This window comes from Sturnus vulgaris, chromosome 7 (assembly GCF_052056855.1).
Source record: "Sturnus vulgaris isolate bStuVul1 chromosome 7, bStuVul1.hap1, whole genome shotgun sequence".
Taxonomy (NCBI): Eukaryota; Metazoa; Chordata; class Aves; order Passeriformes; family Sturnidae; genus Sturnus; species Sturnus vulgaris.
Genome location: NC_142249.1, coordinates 12,918,378 through 12,940,699, shown reverse-complemented (window position 1 = coordinate 12,940,699; position 22,322 = coordinate 12,918,378). Strand labels below are relative to the sequence as shown.

The 22,322-nt window shown below is 41.2% G+C and overlaps 1 protein-coding gene and 2 long non-coding RNA genes across 5 annotated transcripts in view; 2 read left to right on the top strand and 1 right to left on the bottom strand.

Moving 5' to 3' along the window:
- LOC148223168 (uncharacterized) overlaps window positions 1-3,969 on the top strand; it is a 43,243-nt gene extending 39,274 nt beyond the window's left edge. The window contains exon 7 of the long non-coding RNA XR_015804791.1: window positions 382-3,969. This is a non-coding gene — a long non-coding RNA (uncharacterized LOC148223168). The remainder of the gene's footprint in view (window positions 1-381) is intronic.
- Window positions 1-6,486, bottom strand: part of SLC39A10 (solute carrier family 39 member 10) — a 34,379-nt gene extending 27,893 nt beyond the window's left edge. Inside the window, exons 1-2 of one of the 3 annotated variants that reach the window (XM_088167799.1) lie at window positions 6,388-6,486; window positions 4,978-5,132 (exon numbers count right to left, since the gene is read on the bottom strand). In XM_088167799.1, the coding sequence (XP_088023925.1) occupies window positions 4,978-4,989 (12 nt within the window). In that variant the 5' untranslated portion in view covers window positions 4,990-5,132; window positions 6,388-6,486. Of the gene's footprint in view, window positions 1-4,977; window positions 5,133-6,005; window positions 6,075-6,387 lie in introns of those variants that run through there. The other 2 variants (XM_088167800.1, XM_088167802.1) reach the window with 2 other exon arrangements.
- Window positions 6,487-6,641: 155 nt separating this feature from the next.
- LOC148223167 (uncharacterized) lies at window positions 6,642-12,429 on the top strand. Its single transcript, XR_015804790.1, has 2 exons — window positions 6,642-6,842; window positions 12,112-12,429. It is a non-coding gene; the product is annotated as an uncharacterized LOC148223167 (long non-coding RNA).
- The last annotated feature ends 9,893 nt before the right edge of the window (window positions 12,430-22,322 follow it).

Here is a 22,322-nt window from a genome sequence, read left to right as displayed (position 1 = left end):
CTCCTCTAGGTGTTTCACTTGGAGAATATTTTGTTTATAAAATATAATTAATCCTTTGTCTTTCCCAATTTACTGTTAACAATTAAACTACAGTAAGGGAGAAAATTCCAGTAAATTAGTTTATTTATAGAAACTCTCAGGATTTTCCACCAATTAGTGGCAATTTGCCTTTTTCAACTTTATTCCTGTTTTAAGAATTCAGCAGCAGTACAATACAAGGCAAAAATATCATCTTCAGAGACAGGAAAGTATTTTACATCACTCAGTGTAACTTTACTGCAATTAATTTGAATCACAAAGCTTGATAGAAGGGAAACAGTAAGAATTTGCTGTACTTTCTGCATTGTTATTAAAGCATCTCATCTTCATCTGTTCTTTCAGGAGTCAGCATTAACCCCTCACATTCCTCTCCCTGCTACTGAATGTCCTTAGAAAAAGACAGCGTAAGAATTTTTGCCTGAAGTCACCAAAAATGAACTTGTGGGACTCTGTATCACATTCTGCAAGACACAGATGCATAAATTGAGACTACACACTTTGCAAAACTCAATCTCTTATCTAAAGTACAAAGACAGCAACTCAGTGGAAAAATAACAAGTTATGGGCATACAACAATGAAAAGCAAAATTTTGTATATACATCCTGCTGCAGCTACTGTGTATTTATTTACTGAATCTATGCTCTGGGAGCAAGTGGACCCCATTAATATAATGCAATGCCTCTGCTGGACAATTGCTCAAAGGACAGCTCAGAACAGCAAGGATGGAAATCTATCCTGTTTGTGTATTGTAGCAGACATCAAATAAATAGGAATATATTTAGCATAACAACGTAGAATTGCAAGGCAACCACGTTATTTGGACTGCAGCCAAGTAGCATTTCTCAAGTTTTAATGTATGCTAGAACAATTTGAAACTGTACTTTTTGGCTGAGATACTGTCTTCTAGAGGCAGATGTTGAGGCCAGCACAAAAAAATGTTTCTATATTCTGCAAACAGCACTGGATAATATATACGGCCCATATGACACCGTTTGCATTTCATGGAATGAGAGTGCTTATCAGGGTACTGGAGCCCTGGTGGAAAGAGGCCTTCCTTGACAGGAATGGTTACAGAAACTGCACAGAGCCCTGAGAAGAAATGTAACTATCGTGTGAAAAAGAGTGCAATCTTCCACTGGACAGTGGAGCAGCTTTTCTGGAATGCTCTGTACAAGATACAAATGAAGCAGCCCTGGCTCACTGCTCCCCCTTGCAGGAACACTCACTTCGGGCATTGCTAGTTATTTTGCAAGAGAAATTGAACTCAACTGCCAGCTGTACAAATGACATATGGCTATCATGAACAATCCTAGATGGAATTCGGTGCTATTCAATCCTATTTAAAATGCAAATCAGTATTAACAAAGATATTACTCAAAAAAAAATCCACAAAAAGAATAATGTTGAACAATGTCTACTTGAAGTGACAATCTTGAAGATTACATACGTTTTCCTTTGTTTTTCTTTGATGCTCCAATCTCAGTATGGCTGCATGCTGTTATCAGCAATTAGCTTGGTTAAAGAGTAACTTTTTATAGCTATCAAATCACCAGCTGTAAATAATTTATCATTTACATTATCTTTGAGAATTCAAAGTATTATTTTTGTCCATTCATAATCGTCATCTTAGAGAGCTATTTATGAACCTGGTGCAAGTCAGGTAATCTAGAGATCTGAATTTTATATATAAATTACATGACAACACTTGCCTGGAATTCACGTTGGATTATAGTGGTCTTTACTAGGAGCTGTGATTGGTAACTATTTCTAAAGCATTTATAACCTACACGCAGAAACACTGCACAAAGTCTCTGTTTACTGTATTTACAATTTTTCTGCAAATTCTGCATGAAACTTCTTTCATACATTTTTAACCTGAAGAGTATTTTATCTCACATATGCATTTTATCTTATCTAAACAACCACAAAGTAGACTGATGGCTTTCAGACATGATCAGTTATACATCAACTTCCAGTATTACACAGACCTTCTCCCAAATCTAGGTTGGTTTAGCTACCTCAGTGACTTCAGAACTGTCTTTATCACTCATTATTCAGACTTACTCACACTTATTCAGAACTGTGCTTATCACTTAAGTACCAAATTGATGCTTATACCATTTTCTGTACCTCTCAACAGTCCAGAAACTCATGCTCTCTCTCTCACTCTCTCATTTTAAGTCCTCCGTTAATATTCCACATTTTGTATAGAAATGCTACTTTGTTTAATACTGACTTGTGACTGTCAACACAGAACAAAAAGAGGGGCAGGTTTCTCTCACAAACTTCATGAGGCTACAGAGGTGGTGACAGTCAGATGAGAATGAAGCTCCTGGGTCACTGAGAAAGGACAACAGCTGAGTCATTCCTCCTCTGCAGCAATGGAAAAAGCAGCCAGGAAATGCAGAGATGATGAGGCAGCAAAGTGATAGGAGAACATTTCCCACCTAATGAATCATGTCCCCCAGCAGGGGTACAACACCCTACTTGTAATTCCAACATCCCCTTCTTCTCAGAAGCTTTTGAGACTGACATCAGCAAACATCTTCCAAGTCTTTTATGCTGCTTTCCGGGTATTAAAACCTGTATAAGCTTCGCACTATTGCAAAAGGTAACAAAAGTGACTTCAAACAACTATTTTTTAACTTCTTTCCTCCTCGGATTTTTATTACATCCAAAAAGCCTGGAGCAATGGCACTGATTCAATAGCACTAAAGTACTCTGAATAGGGGGACTGACGCAGCACATACCTTTCTCTCCTTTAGGAGGTTACACCGTGGCAGGACATGGTTTCCAGCATTTCAATCAGGTTTTGAAATTTAGGAAAAAAAAAGCGGTTTTATTACCCTTGCCTAATTGATACACATTTCCTTACCAGACCTTATTAGGTGTATTTCAAATAATATCTCGGCTGTAATTAAAGAATGATGTAAGAGCAGTCTTAATTCTTTCTCCATTAAGTATTACTTCAGGCCTTTATCAGCAAGATAAAATTACTAGTTTCATTTAAGGTAACTTCAACAGCCCACCCCTAAAGATAATACATTTCAGATGATAAAATTGTTTTAAATAATTGCTATCTAAATTAAGTTGGACTCCCACAGTAAACCAGGAAGTTATAAAGATTTTCTTCACATTAGAATAGAAATTGCTTCCCGAAAGGCATAAATTCTCAGTATTCACAGAACTCACCCTGCACCTAAAGCTCAATCCTGTGAAAAGCATACCTGCCTAAGGAACAGAACTGCCATTAAACTTTCCTTCTCCAAAACTTCTACTGACATTTTTAATGTGTTACAAAAAGATACACTTGACAATTCTGAAAACATCCTAAAAAATAATATGCTGTGTTCTGACATTGTTGATCATCAAACTGAGAAGAAAACGGAATGAGATTTTCTCGTTCTGGTTTAATTTTTATGGCTGACACATGCAATTATGTTTGTCCGTCTCTCCTACTGTCCAACAGTTTGTACAGATGCCACAATCCTTCCACCAAGTTTCATTACAGTAAAGGACCAAATTTTAACTTAGAGAAAAACTTCATGGTGTCTGGCTTTTAAGTAGTTTGAGTAATTTTAATCAGCAATTCCATCTGATGAAAACACATAAATGTTCTCAAATTGATTTACTTTATCACTGATTTATCAAGTGCCCATCATACATTCAAAACAAACTTCCACTTCCATAAAAACTGTGACAGAGACAGGAATAAGTCTTTACAATAGGCACAATCATGATCAAACGGCATTGAAACTGGACAGCCAAGGCAAACAAGTCCACACACACTTCCTTTAGGACTCTACGAGCTTGAAGTCCATGTGATCTGGGCACTATTTAAAACGTCTCTTCAGACCTGAATCACCCATGGCTTTGCAGAAAATGTATTATGAATAGAAAGAGTAAATTACAGTTGTTTGACTTACTTAGTGAAGACCAGGAAGGAAACCTATGTCATGTTGGATATATTAATTTTGCCATATGCGTTTATCTATCTCACCTGTGCAAGTCAAAGTAATGACAGTCAGCTTGTGCTTTTTCACGTCAAGTAAACTTTTTAGAATGTCCGGATTACCCTGATGATCCAATTTCATTACATTATTTTCTTGCAATGGGAAAAACATCCATTAAGACAAAGCCTGTGGGCCTATTTGAGTTAAGTTTAAACCACAGCTCTGCTGTAATTGCACTTTTGTGACTGACTGGTTATATGCTGCAAGCTTAATACCTGGGTTTTATGTAAGCCAACCTAGAAAGCACGAAGACCTACACAAATACTAATTGAAACAAAGCTCATTATTTTTGAGTATTTTTCTTTTAATGTAGCCTGATTCTCCAGTCATACCGCCTATTGCAGATAGGTAACAGTGTGTAACCTCTCTACACCCACCCACGGACACTGAAGTAATGCCCATATGGAACTGCCACCATTAATCTCATCAAACACACACAATTAATTCACAGTCTGTCTGTCTATCTATCTAGGCCCTATTCTCCTTTAGAAATAGACTGCATGGCTGCATACCTTTTTTTCTCTAAAGCATGAGTTAAAAGCAGTTTAAAACAAAAATGCTGCAGTACACCACCACTAATTCTACTTTAACCATTAATTTAGCTGGTATAGTGACACTGATCCATGTTTTTGGGGACCACAGAGCTTTTTCCAGTTATTGTCTTACATTACCATGCCAAACTATTAGCCTATAGAGTAACCATTAAGTCTCTCACTTTGGAGTTGCATAGCATGCCTCAGTCCAAATTTCTATTTCCCTGTACATCTGAAGCAAAGCACGTTACTCAGGAAAGGAAATCAAGAGTGCATTCTCCGTTAAAGCCGAATTTAGAAAATCTCATATGATACCTTTTTAATATAGCAAGTTCTCTATTTTAATGTCACTGTGTCAGTTACTACTACCCAAAGGGATACAAGAACATACCCGCTGGAACATGCCAGGAATTACTTTTGTTAACTAGATGACAACTGCTTCCGCTCCTCTGAAAACTAACCAGGTCTTCCAGTGTGCATTTCTCAGCTCTGTACCAGGCTCGCGGTTATCACACGTTCCCTTGGTGTTACGGTACAAGATCCTACCTTGATGAAAAAAAACACATTATGATTGCTACTTACAGACATTAACAGCTTTAGGAGTGCTAGAAACCAGAAGTATTTCTATTCAGGCAACTCTTGCTCAGAGAGTTTTAGCAGCTAGCAGGCATGAGAATTTCTACAGAGAGGCCCAAAAACGACAAACATAGCTAGAGATTTTAAAGAGCAATTTTATTCCGCAGTTTCAACGTAAAGTATGCATTTCCAAAGGATGCAGCATAAGCAGCAGAGTTGGTTGCGAACAGGAAATCAATGTTTTTCGCTCATCATCTCTGTCTGTATAGTACAGTGACAAAGCCTCCTGACCCTTCCGCCCTTACCCTTGTTTAAAGTTACGTGCAGGTTACAGCCCGAGCGATTTTTCCGCAGCTGTTAACGCTAGATCCCAACAGTAAGCCCTGCCAGAGTTAATCGCGCGGCTCGTTCATCACCAGCGCCCCGGTACTGCCCCCAAATACCGCCAAGTGCTGCGGGGTCCCTGGCGGAGCCCACTCGGCCGCTGCCGCCCCGCACAGCCCGCAGCGCCCACGCCGGGCGGGCAGGGCCGGCCCCTTCCACCCGCACCCGCGGCCTCCACGTGGCCGCACCGAGGGCGAGCGAACGGGCTCGGCAGGGCCGGGGCGCGCCCAAAGCCGCACTCCCGGCAGGAAGGCTGCCAGAGGAAAAGTGGGAGAGCGGGCACGGGGCAGCTCCGTGCGGCTCGAACCCGCCGGGACACGGGGCCCCGCCGCGGTCCCCCGACCCCCGCCGCGCCCGGCCGCCCCCCTTTCTCCCTCCGCCCGAGCAGCCAGGGCAGCCGCAGCCCCGCCGCCGCGTCCCGGGCCCCCCGTTCCGGGCGCGGGGGCGGGGAGGATTTACCTGCCGCATGGTCGCCTCCCGAGCAGAGGAAGAAAGGGGGTGGGGGGATGCGCCAGGGCCGCGGCGGCGCCTCGTGCTCCGCCGCCTCGGGGGGAGCCCGGGCGCGGCCCCCCCCGCCCGCCGCCCCCCGGCCCCCCGCGCCCACCCCGCGGCCTCGCGCCCCGCCGCCACGTGATGAGGCGGCCGCGCCGCCGCGCGCCCCTCTCGCCGCTCCGCATCGCGGGCGAGCCGCTGTCCGCTGCCGCCGCTCGGTCCCCGCTGCGGCTCCTCGCCCGCACCGCCGCCCCCCCGCCCCGCCGCGGCCCGGGCCGGCCGCCACCCGCTCCGCAGCGCCGGGCGGCTGTGGGGGAGGGCATGTAAACAAATGGGGTTTTATAGCTACCTCACTCGAGTGCCGTGTGCATCTCCCTCTCCGCTCGGTACCAAACCGCCGCGGCGCCTCCTCCTCCTCCTCCCGCCGCTCCGCCGGCGCTATTCACAGACCCGGCTACGCCGCGCTCGCCCTGCACACGCGGCCCCGCAGCCCGCGCTGCCCAATGCGCAGCCATTTCCTCCAGCGCTACGAAAGTGGCGTAGCGGCCCTGCCCGCCCGCCCCTCGCTGCGGCGGCTCCGCGCACGGCACGGCCATGGCCGCGGGGCCCGGGCAGCGCCGGAGGGAGCCCCGCGGGCCCGGGGCAGCGCGACGGCCACCCGTGTCCCCGCCGGGGCAGCCCGGGCTGGGCGGCTCGGGGGGAGCCGGGGCCGAGCTGTCGCCTCTGCAGCCGCCTGGGGAGAGGGTCCGTCAGCAACAGCGGGGCATTTCGTACCTTCCTACCGAGGTAGCGTTCGAGGCCGAGGTGGGCGCTAACCCCCGTTTATTTAACTCCAGAAACTCCTGACAGGCTGGCTCATGCCACCAAAGGCTGCTCGGGCAATAAACGTCTCCCCGTGCCGAGGTGGAGTCCCTCGTCACGACACACTTCGTTCCTGGACAGCAGCTACAGATTGTTGTTAAATCTAAATAAATAAAGCGAAATAAACCCCCCCAACCAGACCTTAGGTAAATCAAAACACTCGCTAGCTCAACGCCGAAAGTGAGGGAATATTTTGGTTTATAACGTAAGACCTATAATATAGTGGAGTCTTTCACAACAAACTGTATTTTAAAATAGATCAGCATGTTTTGTAATGGTTATTTATAGAAAGCACGTTCAAAGGCTGAAATGCAGTTATAGGAACGGTTCAGATAAGTTTTAGGCTGTTTCATTTTTCTCTTGGAGAATTTTGCATACAATTTTCATGACATTTCCCTCCCAAAATAACTAACTTCCGTCTAGAAGAAGCCTGCTATGTATCTAGAAGCAAACTGACCTTCCCTCTATTTTTTGAGGATGCATTCATTTTTCTTTTACATTCTTATATTACTGAATTGATCTAACCTAATTATGTCTATAAATGTTCTTTTGTTAAACTGGATTATTAACACCAGCACTATCTTAAGTCTGGCCTGGCAGAACCAGAGTCCTGTCCTAGTCCTGTCTGAAGTCCAGGTTATACCCCATGGTTATCCATCCCAAAAGCCTCCCAAAGTTATATGATTTTTTCCCTTGGTGACATATAAAGGATTACTTCTGTTTGTTAGAAACATAAAGAAAGTTGTTACCTGTAAGAGTCCAAAAACCACATAAGCATTAAACTGAAGTCACGGTGCAAGAGAAAACCAGAGTAAACTTTTCTAGATATGATAAATGTTCATTCTAAAGCAGGTACTGAAGCAAGCAGCCAAAGACATGCAGACCTCTCAAATGACCTAAGGCCACATCAGCTGTGTGCATTACACTACACCAATTTTTTGGTATGTGATGCTGAATCTTTTCTCAACTTTTCAGATTATTCTGATATTTACCTGTGAGATTCATGCCTCAGTGACAGAATTTATAATTTCATATCTCCTCCAACAACTTTTTCTCTCTTTAGTATTTATTTTTGGGGAAAAAATTAACACAATCCCTCCCTCACTTTTTTTTGCTATATGTCTTACCAAATCCATCACTAGAATACAAACCATACTAGTCCAAAGTCAGTAGCTCACATCAAGTTTTAGGAACTATTATAAAGTGATTATGAGGTAGTATACTAAACCATTGATCAATTTGAATGATTTTTACCTTGAAGCAGGTCCCTTCTCTCTCAGAATTTTAGCACAGCATATAAAATACACATCTGATTATGACATTGGTTATTAGACATTTATCACAATGCCACTGTTGATCACTAGACTTGACTGATTTGTATTGCTGTTTGCTCTAGAAATAGATCCACTGAGTGGAAAAAAAATTTGAAAATTAAATTTTCTTTTTCCCTCAGTTTATTCAGAGGGAATTGTACTCAGTAATAAATAGAGCATATGGGGTTTGTTAGCTTTTCCGAGTAAAATTCCAGTAAGACAATATCTTAAAATAAATCAAGAACTCTAATACAATGAATTACTGATGCTACACAGCGACTTCCCAGAAACTCACCCAGCCAAGGTGTACCAATAAATAGACCTCTGTTAGTGGGCACTCCTCCCCTCCAGCTGTTACCCTCTCTAACATGTATCTGTTCATTTAAAGTCCAGAAGGGGCCATTAGCAGGCCTGCCAGCACTCTGCTAACATTTCCTGCTAACAAATGAGTCTCATTTGCAGTTTTAGGTTAGAACCTTCCCAGTCAGTCTGCTCATGGCTTTCTCCTGATACATTGAAAAGCCTGCTTGTATCTAGAATATTTTCCCTGTAGTTGTTCATTGTATGTTGCATTTCAGCTTCTTCTCAGTAGTTTTAACCATACATTTTAGTGCAAGCATTGCACATCAGTATTTGAGGAAAAGAAGGTAGGACTTTCTATAACATAGGTTCAGAAACCCAAGCCAAGAATTATTAGATCAGGCGTTTACCATGACCAAAGGCTGAGGAGTGTGTTTCCCTGAGAAGCCCGTGGAGCAGCTTTCTGTGCTGCAGGGAAGCTGGAACAGGAGAGCAGGGCAGCCAGCACTGCAGGAGTGCTGAGACCTTGAGAAAACACAAATGGATGCAACAAACCCAGACTGACTTTTCAAGCTTCAAAAATAATGTGTTACCACGCTTTTAGAACAAAACTAGTTTGGGGTACCCAATTGCAGGAGAGGGTGTAGAAAGTTGACATATATACAAAAAAATTAGGTTGTTTAGACAAATTATTAAAAATAAAAAACTCGCCCAAAAAACCCAAGCAAACACCAAAACTACTCAGTTAGTAATTCTGCACACAGATTTAGTTCTTATATCCTGATAGTGCTCTGACTGTAAACAGAAATAAGAGTCTTGTGAGTATTCCTTGGAGGACTGGAACAGTAATACTGAAAAATATTTTACCTGGGAAAAATTAATTTAGAAAACTGGTAGTTGAAGGTGTACACAAATCTTGTTATATAAGTGGAAGAAAAATGTCACTAGTTGCCAAAATGAAGTTTTGTACCCCTCTGGCAAATTCACCTTTTTTGGTTGAAGAAACCAACTTAATTTTCTTACTTGTGAAATACTGATGTATCATAAAAAAGCCAAAGTAATGGCTTGAAACATCAACTTCTTCCTTTTATTTTAAATCATCTTGTCCAAGATTTAATCAGATCTTAAGGCAGTTTGAATGCTAACATACCTGGATCTGTGGCACATGCTACACACATATCTTCTTTCCTGTCCTTTAAAACATTTTTTCTGGTTTCTGTCCCTGCCTTTCATTCATTCTGGGAGCCTGAAACAAAGTCAGAAATGCCATTTCTTCTGTGACAGTGACCAACAAGTATTGTTCAGTTCACCAGAGAAATCCAGTGGCAGAATTAACCTTGAGGAGAGGAGATAGCTAACAGGTCACAGCCGTTGTCCATGCAGACTTGCCAAGCAGAAGGATTTTACAAATTCCTCAGGAGTGGAAGGGCTTTGCTACAGGAACCTTGCTCCTAAGTACACTGACAAGAGCTCTGAATTCTTCAGAGGAATACCAGGGAATCATACAGAAATCATAATTTCCTACTCTGTGTCCTAAATATGACCTGCTGACAGTTGTCTCTTGTGCTCTGAATTTACTGATGTGTTTTCTGTCTAACCATCTCTGGTTGGTTGTGCTGTGCAGATTTACTTGTATTTTCACTGCCTGGCAGTTTGAGCTGTGCTCTTCCCCAGGCACTGAGATTGGTGCTGAAGCAGCAGAGACTTTGTTTATGGCAAGGACAGAAGGGAGGTGTTAAAGCATCAGGGGGAACTTAAACAAGCAGGTAGTGATACTGTGATTAAAGCTTGTGCTTGGAAATAGGAACTGATGTCCTCTGGGGGATTTCACTGCCTCGGGACTACTTGGTTTGTTTGCAGTGAATTTAAAGCCCAAGTTTATTTGACTACATAGCCATATCTATAAAAAATGGTTTTTTTTTGTAGAGACTATACTTGCCTTTTTTTTTTTTTTTTCACCTTCCTGCCAAACTGGGTGCTCTCCCTTAAGCCTTTGCTTGGCTGGTTTCTTTAATTAGCTCTAATTGGTTTCAGCTGTGTGAATTCCAGTGGTGAATCAAAGTAGATCTGGCTAGTTTTGCATGAAGCAGTCAGTAAAACCTGAAAGTTACTTTAGTTGTAAGATGGGGAAGAAAAGGGAAATCCACATGAGCTTTTTTGTTTTGTTTCTAGAAACCATTCTTATCCTTCTTCTCTTACAACATGTAGATACCCCTCTGTTCAGGCAGTATCTAAACATATATGAGCATTTGTGTAGGCTTTGAAGCAAAAGTATCAAAATCAGTGATACCATCTGCATAATTTTAAACATGGTATCAGTGTAAGTACCAATGGGAAGTCAGTTCAAACAGAAATCTAGGAATTTTTTATTTATTATTTTTTAACATGCCAAAACAAGATACAGGTTTTCAAAGTCTTTGTTTTAGAAGTTTTTGAATTGGTCTCTTTGTGGGGAAGGGCTGGGCTTTTCTTCTTTGTTTTTAAACATGGGCTGACATTTTTAGAAAAAATATAAACCCTTTTTCATTGGCTCTAGACTTAAGGTTACATAAACATTAAAGGACATAAGCAGAAGGGTGTGATGCAGCAGCAGCAGCTGAAGTCTTTGCTGCACTCAAAGGTTTGTCTGCAATTTGGGAAACAGCCAATATGACCTTTGGCTAATTTTGCAAAGCTAGCAAACACTGGTATACTTATCCACAGGAAAACTTACTGGCAAACTTGACTTTGTTAAATGACTCTCCCTTTGTTTCGTTATCATTTGTTTTAAACATAACTGTCTAGTCCTACTCTCTAAAGCAGTCAAAAGCCCTTTCGTTGGATCTGAGACAGGCAGGATTTGCTGGTTGGGATAAAATTCGATGTGGAAGATATTAGAAAGTGTGTCACAGCCTTCTTCCTCTCTTGCAGACTCAGGTTTATTTATTTTTCTCCCTTCCTGCCTGCCTGCTGAAAACACCTGTTTGCTTGTGGCATCTTGTCCGTAGGCAGTGGTTGTAGGGAGATATCATCTTCATTCCAAAGGATGTGGTGGGTGGGAAAGGCCAGTCAGCTGCTTCCTGCAGCACGAGTGGGGTGAGATTGCAGAGCACAAAGAACTTCTGGTTGTATTCACACAAGACCTCTGTATCAATAAATATGGATATTATCTGTTGGAGCCAGGCAGGGTTCGAAACATTAAACAAAGCTGTGCTAGCTGACTGGGTGGGGTCGAAATTCCTCTAAAGGCTTTCACTTATAAAAGCAAACGACTGATTCCAAAACTGACCCACCTGACCCAAGAGAAAATATTGGCTTTAATATAATCTCTTTACAAGCTGAGGAATTTGTTTTACACCCTCTTCTTAAACAGAATGGAAAAAATTAATGAGACTGGCCCTGTCATGATTTGAAGAAATCAATGAGGAGCTTAAAATAAGAAAACAAAGGTCAGCATCCTTTTATTGTCAGTCCCTGTCAAATTTTAACCACTAATTTGGTGAATTGGCATTTTTTATATATATATGACCTAGACTTAGCTGAGTAATGGAAGCATAGCTCTTCTAAAGCTGGATCTTAGTAGGGTGAAGTTCCCTAATTCTTTCATTTCTGTTATACAGGAAAGTGCAAATGAAAAATTTTGAACTCCTGCAATTCTGCCATGATCAGCAGGAAGAATCAGGAAGCCAAGACATCCTTAAGCTGCTGGCTGCCTGTTTGTGCCTTGGGGCCATTGCTCATCTGTGAAATTTTGGCAGTGGAAAGGGAAGCCAATATGAGCTTGAATGAATGGGCAGGGATGTCATACAGCCTCATCCCATCTTTAGCACAGATCCAAAACCTCAGAGACACCTACAGAGAACGTGTGGGACAAGAACGTGCACTGGCTGGGAAAACAAAGGTATTGTTTGCAGAAATAAAGCAAATTATGAAATGGGTGTTTTGTTTGCTTGTCTTAAAATAAACTGTACCAGTAACAAAATCTAAAATCAAGAGAAAGACTCTCAAAATCAAAATTATCAAAGGCTGGCCCACAGTTTAGGGAAAGAATTAGCTTAAGGTCAGCTGTGTTTATCCTTCCATGCCTGGTAACTCAGAACTGGGAACTGAAGGGAGCAGTAGGATGCTGGTCTTCAGGGCACTATTAAACCTACATAACCTTTGATTAGAAATGCTGATATGCATCTAAAGTTTCATCATTTTCCTCCATCATTTACGCTTGTAATTTTTATACCTGTATGTCACAATTTCTAGGTAAAATAAATAAGGAGACAGCAGGAAGAATGTGAATGACATAAGGAAGCACCTCAATTTCTAAACCTATAAGTACAACCATTTGACAGTACTTTTAGGTATTGCAGCTTTATTTTCCACATTGCTGCCCCAAAGTCCTTTGCACAGTTGGATGATAATTCTTGGTTTCAATGATGCAAGAAGGAGTGTGAATTTTAGCATAAAGATCTACAAAGAAGGGAGTAAACTTTAGCTGATACACAACAAGATGAATCACGGAGACACCTAAATATGGTCTAAATGACAACAAATGTAAAAGCCAGAGATGAGTATCAGTGAATTAGAGAGAGAGACAGACCATGGGGATGTTGCACAGTAGAACTGGGAAGAGTGCAGAGGAATGGAGAGGTCTGTTACATAACTATTTCTGCATGACTTAGCAACCTCACTTGATACCTCCTTCTGTAAGCCAGTAGAAACTCCTCTGAGAGCAAGTACAGCAGCAGCTGCACAGACTCTCAGAGAGGTGAATACTTCCTGTTATTGCTTAGAAAGGAAGAGAAGCCCTGAAGCATTTTCTCAAGCATGGGACCAAGGAGACTGCTCGTGACACAGGGGATGTGGTCATGTGTCTTTGCTGACCCATCAAGTGATGGATTGGCCATGTATTAGAGCACTGAGAGCCCTGAGGAGACTCAAGGGTGGCAATGCCAGTAAGCAAGCAGAGAGAAATGAAAGCATTTCTGCAGCGATTGGGCTGGACTAACTTTGCTGAGGTTGGGCTGACATCCAGTCTGTCCATCCATGGATATGTCACGGATACATACACATGGATATGTGTAAGAAAATGAACTCACAAGCTCAGGGAAAGAAAATCACTCTAAGACAAAACTCAATGCCAGTCTTGTCAACACTGGAATTGAAAAGGAAAAAAGAAATAAAAAGTTACATTTGAAAATGCTTGATTTCACTCACACTGTTAGTGTCTTTCCACTCCTCTCAGATAACCTTGCTTTGTATTTCGTACCCCTCTCTTCATAAATACAAACAAAATAAAATCAAACAAAGAGTAAACTCTTAATGATCTTCTGCAGTAGCTCTAATGAAATGATTGTGCACTTCTCCAAGAAAAACACAAGTACATGCCTTTTCGTGGTTGAGAGTATCCCAAGAATGTTCCAAATAAAATGTCAAACAGCAAATGCAGTATATTCTTTATAACAGATTTACATTATTGAATGTATACCAAAATGCACCACAAGCATGCAGTGATATAACTCAAGGCTAAAAATTAATTGAAAAAAAACCCAAATACTACTGCCTTCTGAACAGATGGGGCAAAATTAAAGGACTTAACTGATATTTATTTTTTCATTTAATCATTTCTCAACAGCTATGTCTGCTCATGGAACTGATTCCAACAGGTGGCTTTCTTTAAACATATGAAGAATGTATCTGTATGATTTCTGAAGTTTTTCTCTCCTGCTGAGGTTTGTTAGTTATTTCTCAGAAGAAAAAAAAAAAATACCCATGAAAGTGCCTCACCCTGTTCATCCATTAAAGCGAGTGGGTGGTGGCTCTCACTGAAAGCAATCTCACAGCAGATTTTGGCTGTCAGGCCACTTAGGCAGTTACCTGCATCCAGTACCTTAAAACAGTTCATAGAATCATAATCTTACTTTGAACAGTATTTACTTCAGAGAATCACCATTCTCTATTTTTTGCAGGTAGTTTAGTATAAATCTTTGTAGCTGGGCAAACATTATAATGTCATTTACATTTGCAAATTAGTTTTCTATTAGTTGTTAGATGTATGAGAGAAATTCACTGGATTAATTACAGCTGCAATCTGACGTTTGAAAGTCTATGATCTGTCAGATTTCCAGTTTACTAAGATTCTGAGAATAATTCTCCAAAACACGACATAATATCCTTTGGCAAATAAATACACATAATGGAAAGAAGGAATTGGTACACTGGAGCTTCAAGAAGTTTCTTCTTAAAGATAAACAGAGGCTAAAACTAAAGTCAATACTTACTAATGATTTGCAAGGAAGCTTGAAATGACAATATTTTAGTTAATCCAGGTACTTGAAAAGAGACTGCTTAGGGCTCTCCAGCTCAAATGTACCTAAGTTGGGCTAGCTCATTGCCAGATTCTATGAAATTCTCTACCCAAAACCGGCTCACAGAGTTTTACTTAAGGTTATCTCAGATGACAGAAAAGTACTGAGTTTGGAAAGTGTGATTCTGGGATAACATTATTTATATTATGGGATGTGTCAAATTCATAGCATAAGAATGACTAGAATTTGTTCCTGTTTTTCCAAGGGGCTTTGGTTTTAAGGTAATGTGCTCTTCTTACCCTCAGAGAAGTATACAAATTTTGGCCCCATTATCTCCGAAGATATTAACAGTATCACAGCTATCACTAATTAGACCAAAAATGCCTGGGTATGCAGCTTCTAAAAACTGTGAATGAGAAAATGAACTGCCAGCACCTGAAAGTCCTGCAGGCACCCCCTTCTTGAGAGCAGCATGCACACATTACAGATCAGATCAGGCCACTTACACGATGCTGAGTGCCAGCTCCATCATTCAGGACAGCAGTGTCTGAGTCTTGTCATTTCTCTCTTTTTCCTCTTCCTCATTTACAGGACAGAGAGACTGCATGGCCTTAAGTCATTTCCCTAAACAGGAAGAGTTGCTGTCTATGCAGTTTCTTTTAAAAACTACTGTATTTTTAAGGAGCTGTTTGAAGAGGGTTTTGTTATTTATTATTGTATTGAAATTGAACCTTGAGCTAGTAAAAACAGTATTATGGTAGTGCTCTAGTTATAAAACTAGAGCTGCTGTTTTCACAAGGGGATACTTCAAATTGCTGCACAAAACCTTTGACTGTTGAGCACTCAGGGGTTTGCAGTGTACAAGCCCCAGTTATTGTGAACAGCCAAGCAGCAATAGACAGCTTTTCAGAAGTTATTGCTGGTAGTTTAGTTGTAATATGAAACATAGAAAAAGTGATTTTTTTAGGGGAGGGTGGGGTGGATCAATATTACTGCAACGCTTTCCATTTTTTAATGCCGCTTATTGTACTGCAAAACAGCACGGAAGCTACATTTGTTTCAAAACCCAGTGATCTCCCGAGGCCAAAGGACAGAGTCACTCTTTGTTTTAATATAACCTGATCAGCAATCATTGAGAAAGCTGAGTAAGGAGGAAAGAACAGGACTTCAAGAGTTTGGCAGAGGCAGATGGAATTGCCCCCCAGCATCTCTGTCTGTTCACTGCACCACAACGGTTGTGTTTTCCTGACATATCCCAGAGCTTCCTGTCTTGTTATGGCTCGTGTTCAGCCCTTTGGCTGGAACCACCAGTGAAGTCACCCAGCCAGCTGTAGATTATAGGTTATAATGCTGTCTAAAGACAACACAGAACTCTCCTGTCCTCAGAAAATCTGCTTTCCTGAAGTGTGACAGATACAGTGCAAATTGCCACAGAAAGCTTTCAGAGATTAGAGAATCACTGAGATTGGAAAAGGCCTTTGAGACCATCCATTCCAGCTATCAACCTCGTAATACCCCTAACCATGAGATGATTCAGTCTTTATAAGGCAGTTTCAAGAATCTGCAGAAGCACCTGACCTTCTTTTTCCTAACATGACTGAAGTGTACAGTTTCACCTGGGCAGAGGCCCCAAAGGGACATTCTGGCTTCCAGTTGTAGGAAACCAGGCCAGCAGTTCTGTTTCTTCTGGGGACAATACTTCCATGTCATTTTCTGACAGTGTATTCTTCAAAAGAACATAATCTACCAGCCAGTCAGTCTCACCTGAGTGCCTGGCAAGAGCATGGAGCAGATTCTCCTGGAGCTATGCTAAGAGAATAAGGAGAGTGATGACAGCCTGAGGGCATGGCTTCACTAAGGACAAGTCATGCCTGATGGATGGGGTGGCCTGCTGGGATGGGTTACAGCTGGTGATGGATGAGAGAAGAGCAACTGACAACATGTGCCTGGAGCTGTGCAAAGCACCTGACACTGCCCCCTTGACATCCTTGTCTCTAAAGTGGGAAGCCATGGATTTGGCAGATGGGTACTTGGTGGGTAATGGATTGGTTAGATGGTCACACTCAGAGTCAACAGCTCAATGTCTGGGTGGAGACCAGAGATGAGTGATGCTCCTCAGGGGCTGGTGCTGGGATTGGCACTTTTTAACATCACTGACATGGACAGTGGCATTGAGTGCAGCCTCAGCAAATTTGCCAACAACAGTGAGCTGTGTGGTGTGCTTGGAGGGAAGGGATACCATCCCAAGGGACCTGGACAGGCTGGAGAGCTTGGCCCATGTGAACTTCATGAGGCTCAACAAGGCCAAGTGCAAGGTTGTTTGAAGGTTTTTTGAAGGACAGGAAACACAGTACTAAACTAGTGCTGATGGTTCCTCTGTGGCAGCGCTTGCCAAGGTGGAATTGTAACTGAATAGTAGCAGGTACAGAGGGATGAATAAGAAAAATCTGTTGCTGATAGGGGCTCAAATGTGAGACTTCAGGTAACTATTTCTCCTCACTGCCCAGTCACTCTTCTCACTGCAGGCCCTTGAAGTCTCTCCCCACTGACTGCTGTCACACAGTGTCTCTCTCAGCCAGCCAAGCCCTGATGACACAGAGGACATACTATAGATATATGCATTTGGTCCTGAGATACTGATGAGGTATAATCTTCCCAGTATTAAGTTTTATCCTTCAATAACCATGCAGGAAGAGACAGCTTGAGAACACATTCCCATTTGACATTTGCATAGTGAACCTACCCCGGAGCAGACTTTCACAGCACCACTGAAGTTAATGCCTTAATAAAAACAACTTCTCCTCAATGGACTTTGTTTGCTTTAGCCTGACCTTTTCAGGGGTTTAAAATTTAGCAATAATATTTTTATGGTCTTGAACTCTCTTCTGTTTTCGGAAAAAATCATGTTGCTAAGTTCAGAAAGGAGGCAGAAATTTTTTTCCTTTAGTTTCACTTTGTCACATTCAAGGAGGAGCAAAACTACACACCAGAACCCTCCCACAAAAAAAAGCTAACTAATAGAGCTTTTTTAGAGAACTTATTTCCACACTGATTTAAAAAAAAAAAAAAAAAAGTGATATACACCATTTTGATACCTATAGCTCTACAACTTTGTTGAGATGTTTGAAGCTAGTCTTAAGTACTACAAAGCATCCACAAGGTTTTAATCTTGGCCCACACACTCCAAACATGTCCATTATCTTTGGCAGAAAGACAAAGCTGTTCGGAAAAATTGACACTGGTGTTCAGTAGGGAACAGGGAGTCCTGTGGAGACAATGGGATGTAAGACTTTCCTCCCTCCGCCCCCCATTGTGCTTGTGGCTGGTGAAGTTCCAAGAGAACGTGGAAAAAAGATTTCTAAGGGTTTCTATTACCCTGAAACAACCATTTTCAGTAGTCACCTAATGAACCCAAAGGAAGTCCACTTGGTTTAATTTTTTCCCTGAAAGCGATCATAAAGCAAGTTTATAAAGGAATATGGTACTTACCCTTTATCAGGCTCTGATTCAAGAGTTTAAAGCATTTTGCTGGCTTTACACAGGCAAGTAAGTATTTACCTCAGTTGCTTAGTAGCTCCTTTCAAATCAATAGGAATATAAGTGTGCCACTAGCGAGGCACATGCTTTACTCCTGCTGAATCATGTCCTTTGCATGTCACAGTCATTACTGAAAAATGTGGTTGTGACCATACACCAAATTTGTTATGGAAGATAGAACATGCTGTGACATCAGGCTGGGGTGTGTGTGATTGGTGGGGTAGGAGAAGGGGGATGATGAATGTTTACAGCTGTGAGACTACTAAGCATTTAGATATTTAACAAAATCTGCCATTTCCAGAAAAATCCTAGATGCTAGAATCCAAACATCTTATTTCTTTAGGTACATTGCATACACCTTAAACAAAAAACAACCTACCAAAACAACACACTGATTTCTGCCAGGTATGTGACACTGTAACAACCACCATAACAACATAACAAATCTGCTTTTTTAAAGAAAGGTTTCCTACACACTCAATTCAGTATGGACCAAGATGAAGTGTTTACTTCTCTTTTTGATAGCAACATTTAAGACCCTCTAGTATGCAGAGAAATATTATCCCAAATATTACATGGCTGAATGAGAAATGTAGTGTACCAAGAAGCTGATACAAATACAAAAATCAATGTGCTCGCTTCAGTCAGCTCTGAAATAAACTTCAGTGTTAGTTTTGTTTCTCAAGGTCCAGTTTCAATAGAGATTTTTTTGGATGAAAATGGCAGAGAAAAATATAAAAGATAAGCCTAACATCTACAATGAAGCTGTAATTCTCAGCTATTGTTAAGTCATGGCTTGCTTTCTTTCACATAGAAATCTTTGCACAGGAAGAAAGCTTCCATTCCCTCTCACTCTCCTTCATGAAAACTGTATTAGTTTTTAGTTTCCCAAAACCATCACAGAAAATTTCTGATTTTGTTGTAAACAGCAAGGTGTTTGTGTTTGATTGCTTCCAACTGCCAGAAGCTGTTGCAGAAAAGTCTGCAGCACTGCTATTCCAGAAATTACATGCTGTCTGCCTTGCTGCATTGCCTCTTTGCTCTACCTTCTCTTGCTTATGTTCAAATGATATAATCCTACATATACGTTCACATATATATCTCTATCTCTCTATCTAGTCTATATCTATGTTTCTGTGTTCATAGAGATGCCCAAATCTAAAAACATTTAATGCAGAGATGGAATCAGGCTAAGTGGTCTTGCAGAGGAATGAAGCAAGCATCTTGTTATTAAGAAAATAAAATATTTATTGAGGTCAGAGGTAGAAGTTTACTAGATTAAGGCAGCACAGTCAGAATAGAAAACTACCTGTGCCCTGAGGATGGGCTTATAGCTGAAGCAGGGAAAGATATGCTCAGAGTGCAGTTAGCTCAGCCAAACCTAATTAGGTACACAGCACTCAGCCTGTTCATAGACTCTGTCTCCAATGGTTGACACTTCTCAGGTTGTTTCTTATTAGAAGGGTGAGGGTTTACCAGATGATTTTAATGATCAATAAGTTGAAAACAAATGACAGGCTCATGATTTACCTGTTATAAATCTGGAAAATACACGCATTCTGCTTCGTATTGTCAAGTATAAATTACCAGGTTCTTTCCAGAGTGTGATATCTGTTGTGGGAGTAACTGGTTTGTTTTTAGGATTCTTTATGTTAGATAAAATTAATGTTGATATTTTCTTCTATTTCCTTATTCAGAACATTATTCAGTACAATCAACTCTAAGTTTAGAGTTTTCCAGGCAAATTTTTGCATGAAATGAATGAAATACAGGAACAAGAAAAACCCTTTCAGGCAGTAAAGCTGCATATTTAATCCCAGCAGTGATCTGTCATTCTCTATTAAAGATGCTGGATGTATTTTTAGACCAGCTTAATTCCACTATCTGCATGAGGTTTCTCCTTGCAGTAACAGGAGTAGTGCTTCGCTGTGGAGAGTTGACACCTCATCTGTGCAGAGGCAAGGTGCTTTCTTTTTTCTGTGAGAGAGGACGGTTTAAGGTTAAGCCAATAATTATGCCAAAGCTATATGGATTGAGCAGTATTAGGTCTACAGTAAGAGGAAATGGATTTAGAACAGCATTGCAGGGAACACCTGAGGAGTCAGCCAGACATTTGCTTCTCTTGAGCTAGAGTTTTTCTTCTATTATCCCTTCTGGTTACTGAAGACTTTTATTCACATGCAGATTTCCTGGAGGTGAAGTGTGAAAGTGGGCTAATTTAACTCTCTCTTAGTCCTGCCTCTTGCTGTTTTCCTCAGAGTTAGCAACCAGTGATAAGAAATCAGCGAAGGGTATGGGAGTGCATACCAATAGAGATAACAGTGAACAAATTGTTGAGGAGGTGGTAAGCATCTTCATGCAGATGGAATTATAATGATTGCTTTTTCTTGGCCAAGACAAGACAGATACAGTCATAAAAAGCCACGACTTTTGAAATTCTGCTAATCTAATTGCTCTTTTGAGCTCCATCTGTTTATACTGATGGGTACACTTTAAAAAGTCATAATAAAAGAAAGGCCCAAAGTGAACAACTAATGCTCCTAACCAGATGCACTGCCTTGCCCTTAATTCTCTCCTGGGAGGATCGAAGGGATAACTCTACCAGCTACTCCACATCTGAACTGGAATTAGGTTCTGATTGATTGGAGGTACTGCTCTAGAGAAAGGCTTGGTGGGGGTGGGAGGTGTGAGTGTGTGTTAACTACAAACCTCAGTCTTGGGATGCAGTTCAAATATAGCTGAAGACTGGACAGCAAGAGCCCTCAAATTGAAAAATACAATGAAGATGTACAGCATGGGTCTGCTTTACAGAGTGTTTTAAAATGTAGTCCAAGATCATCTCAAGGTAATTAAAATCAAAGGGTCAGAATCAGTTTCAGACAAAATTAAAGAGGTAGAAAATGCTCATAATTATATGTTCAGTGCTTTAATAGAAGAAAATAAAAGGTTTCACCTGAAATGGAAAATGGAAAGTACTCTGCAGTGTACAAGTGTCACTTGAGTCAGGTGCCTAAAGGAATTGGCAGTGTCAAAAAGCTTTCTGCTCCCACATTCCCTTTTGCAAGAGTGGATGGCTGATGCATCAAAGTATTTTAGGGACAATTCAAAAGCCATTGCTGACTTGAAGAATGCCTGAAAGGAAGTGTTTGAGAATATTAAAGTATCTCTTCTGACATACTTAACCAATTTTCCAAGGGACATTAGTTATGAGAGATTTTTTTATCTTCAGTTTCAGCAATTTCCAGGCTGTATAATACTGTCCCTGAAGCTCTTGGAAAGCAGTTCTAACTACTTATCATTCAGAAGCCCCTCTTCCCACATCCAGGCTTTGAGTAGATTAAGACTCCAGATCTAGATTACTCTCACTGGTACATCTCTGAGGAAAAGTCTTAAGAAGTTCCTTTAGCAATAGAGAATTACCTCAGCATTGGCAAACTCTCTAACAGTCTTAAAATTCAAGTGTTATATACATGGAGATCCCCATCAATATCTACTGATGTGAGATGATCTGGCCAGTGATACTTTCATGCTTCCCAGGAATCTCCAGGTCCTAGATAGAATCTTTTTTGAGAAAATGAACGCTTTGGCATATTTGGTGCTATTCTCAGTGAAAGCCTTCAGACTCCACACATGCAGTTATTGCAGATTCATGCAGTTGTATGATGGTTTTCATGCAGGATTGGCTTTTACCTGGAAATCTGATATTTTATTGCAGCTCATGCGCAGGAAGTTGATGTTGTCTATATTTATTATGTATATAGAAAGGAGTGCCCTTGCAAAGTCATAGCTTTGAGCAGACAGGCCCTTCAACCTGCATAAAACCTCAGAGATGTTGTCTTTTCACCTTAATCAGAATGGAAAACTGAGCCTTAACTGACAGGGACATAAAGGAAGAATATTCTTCTAGAACTCTCTTTCAGTTATGTCTAAAGGATCATGTTCTGAACATTAACTTGATGTTTCAATTTGGCATTAACTGTATTATAAATGATGAC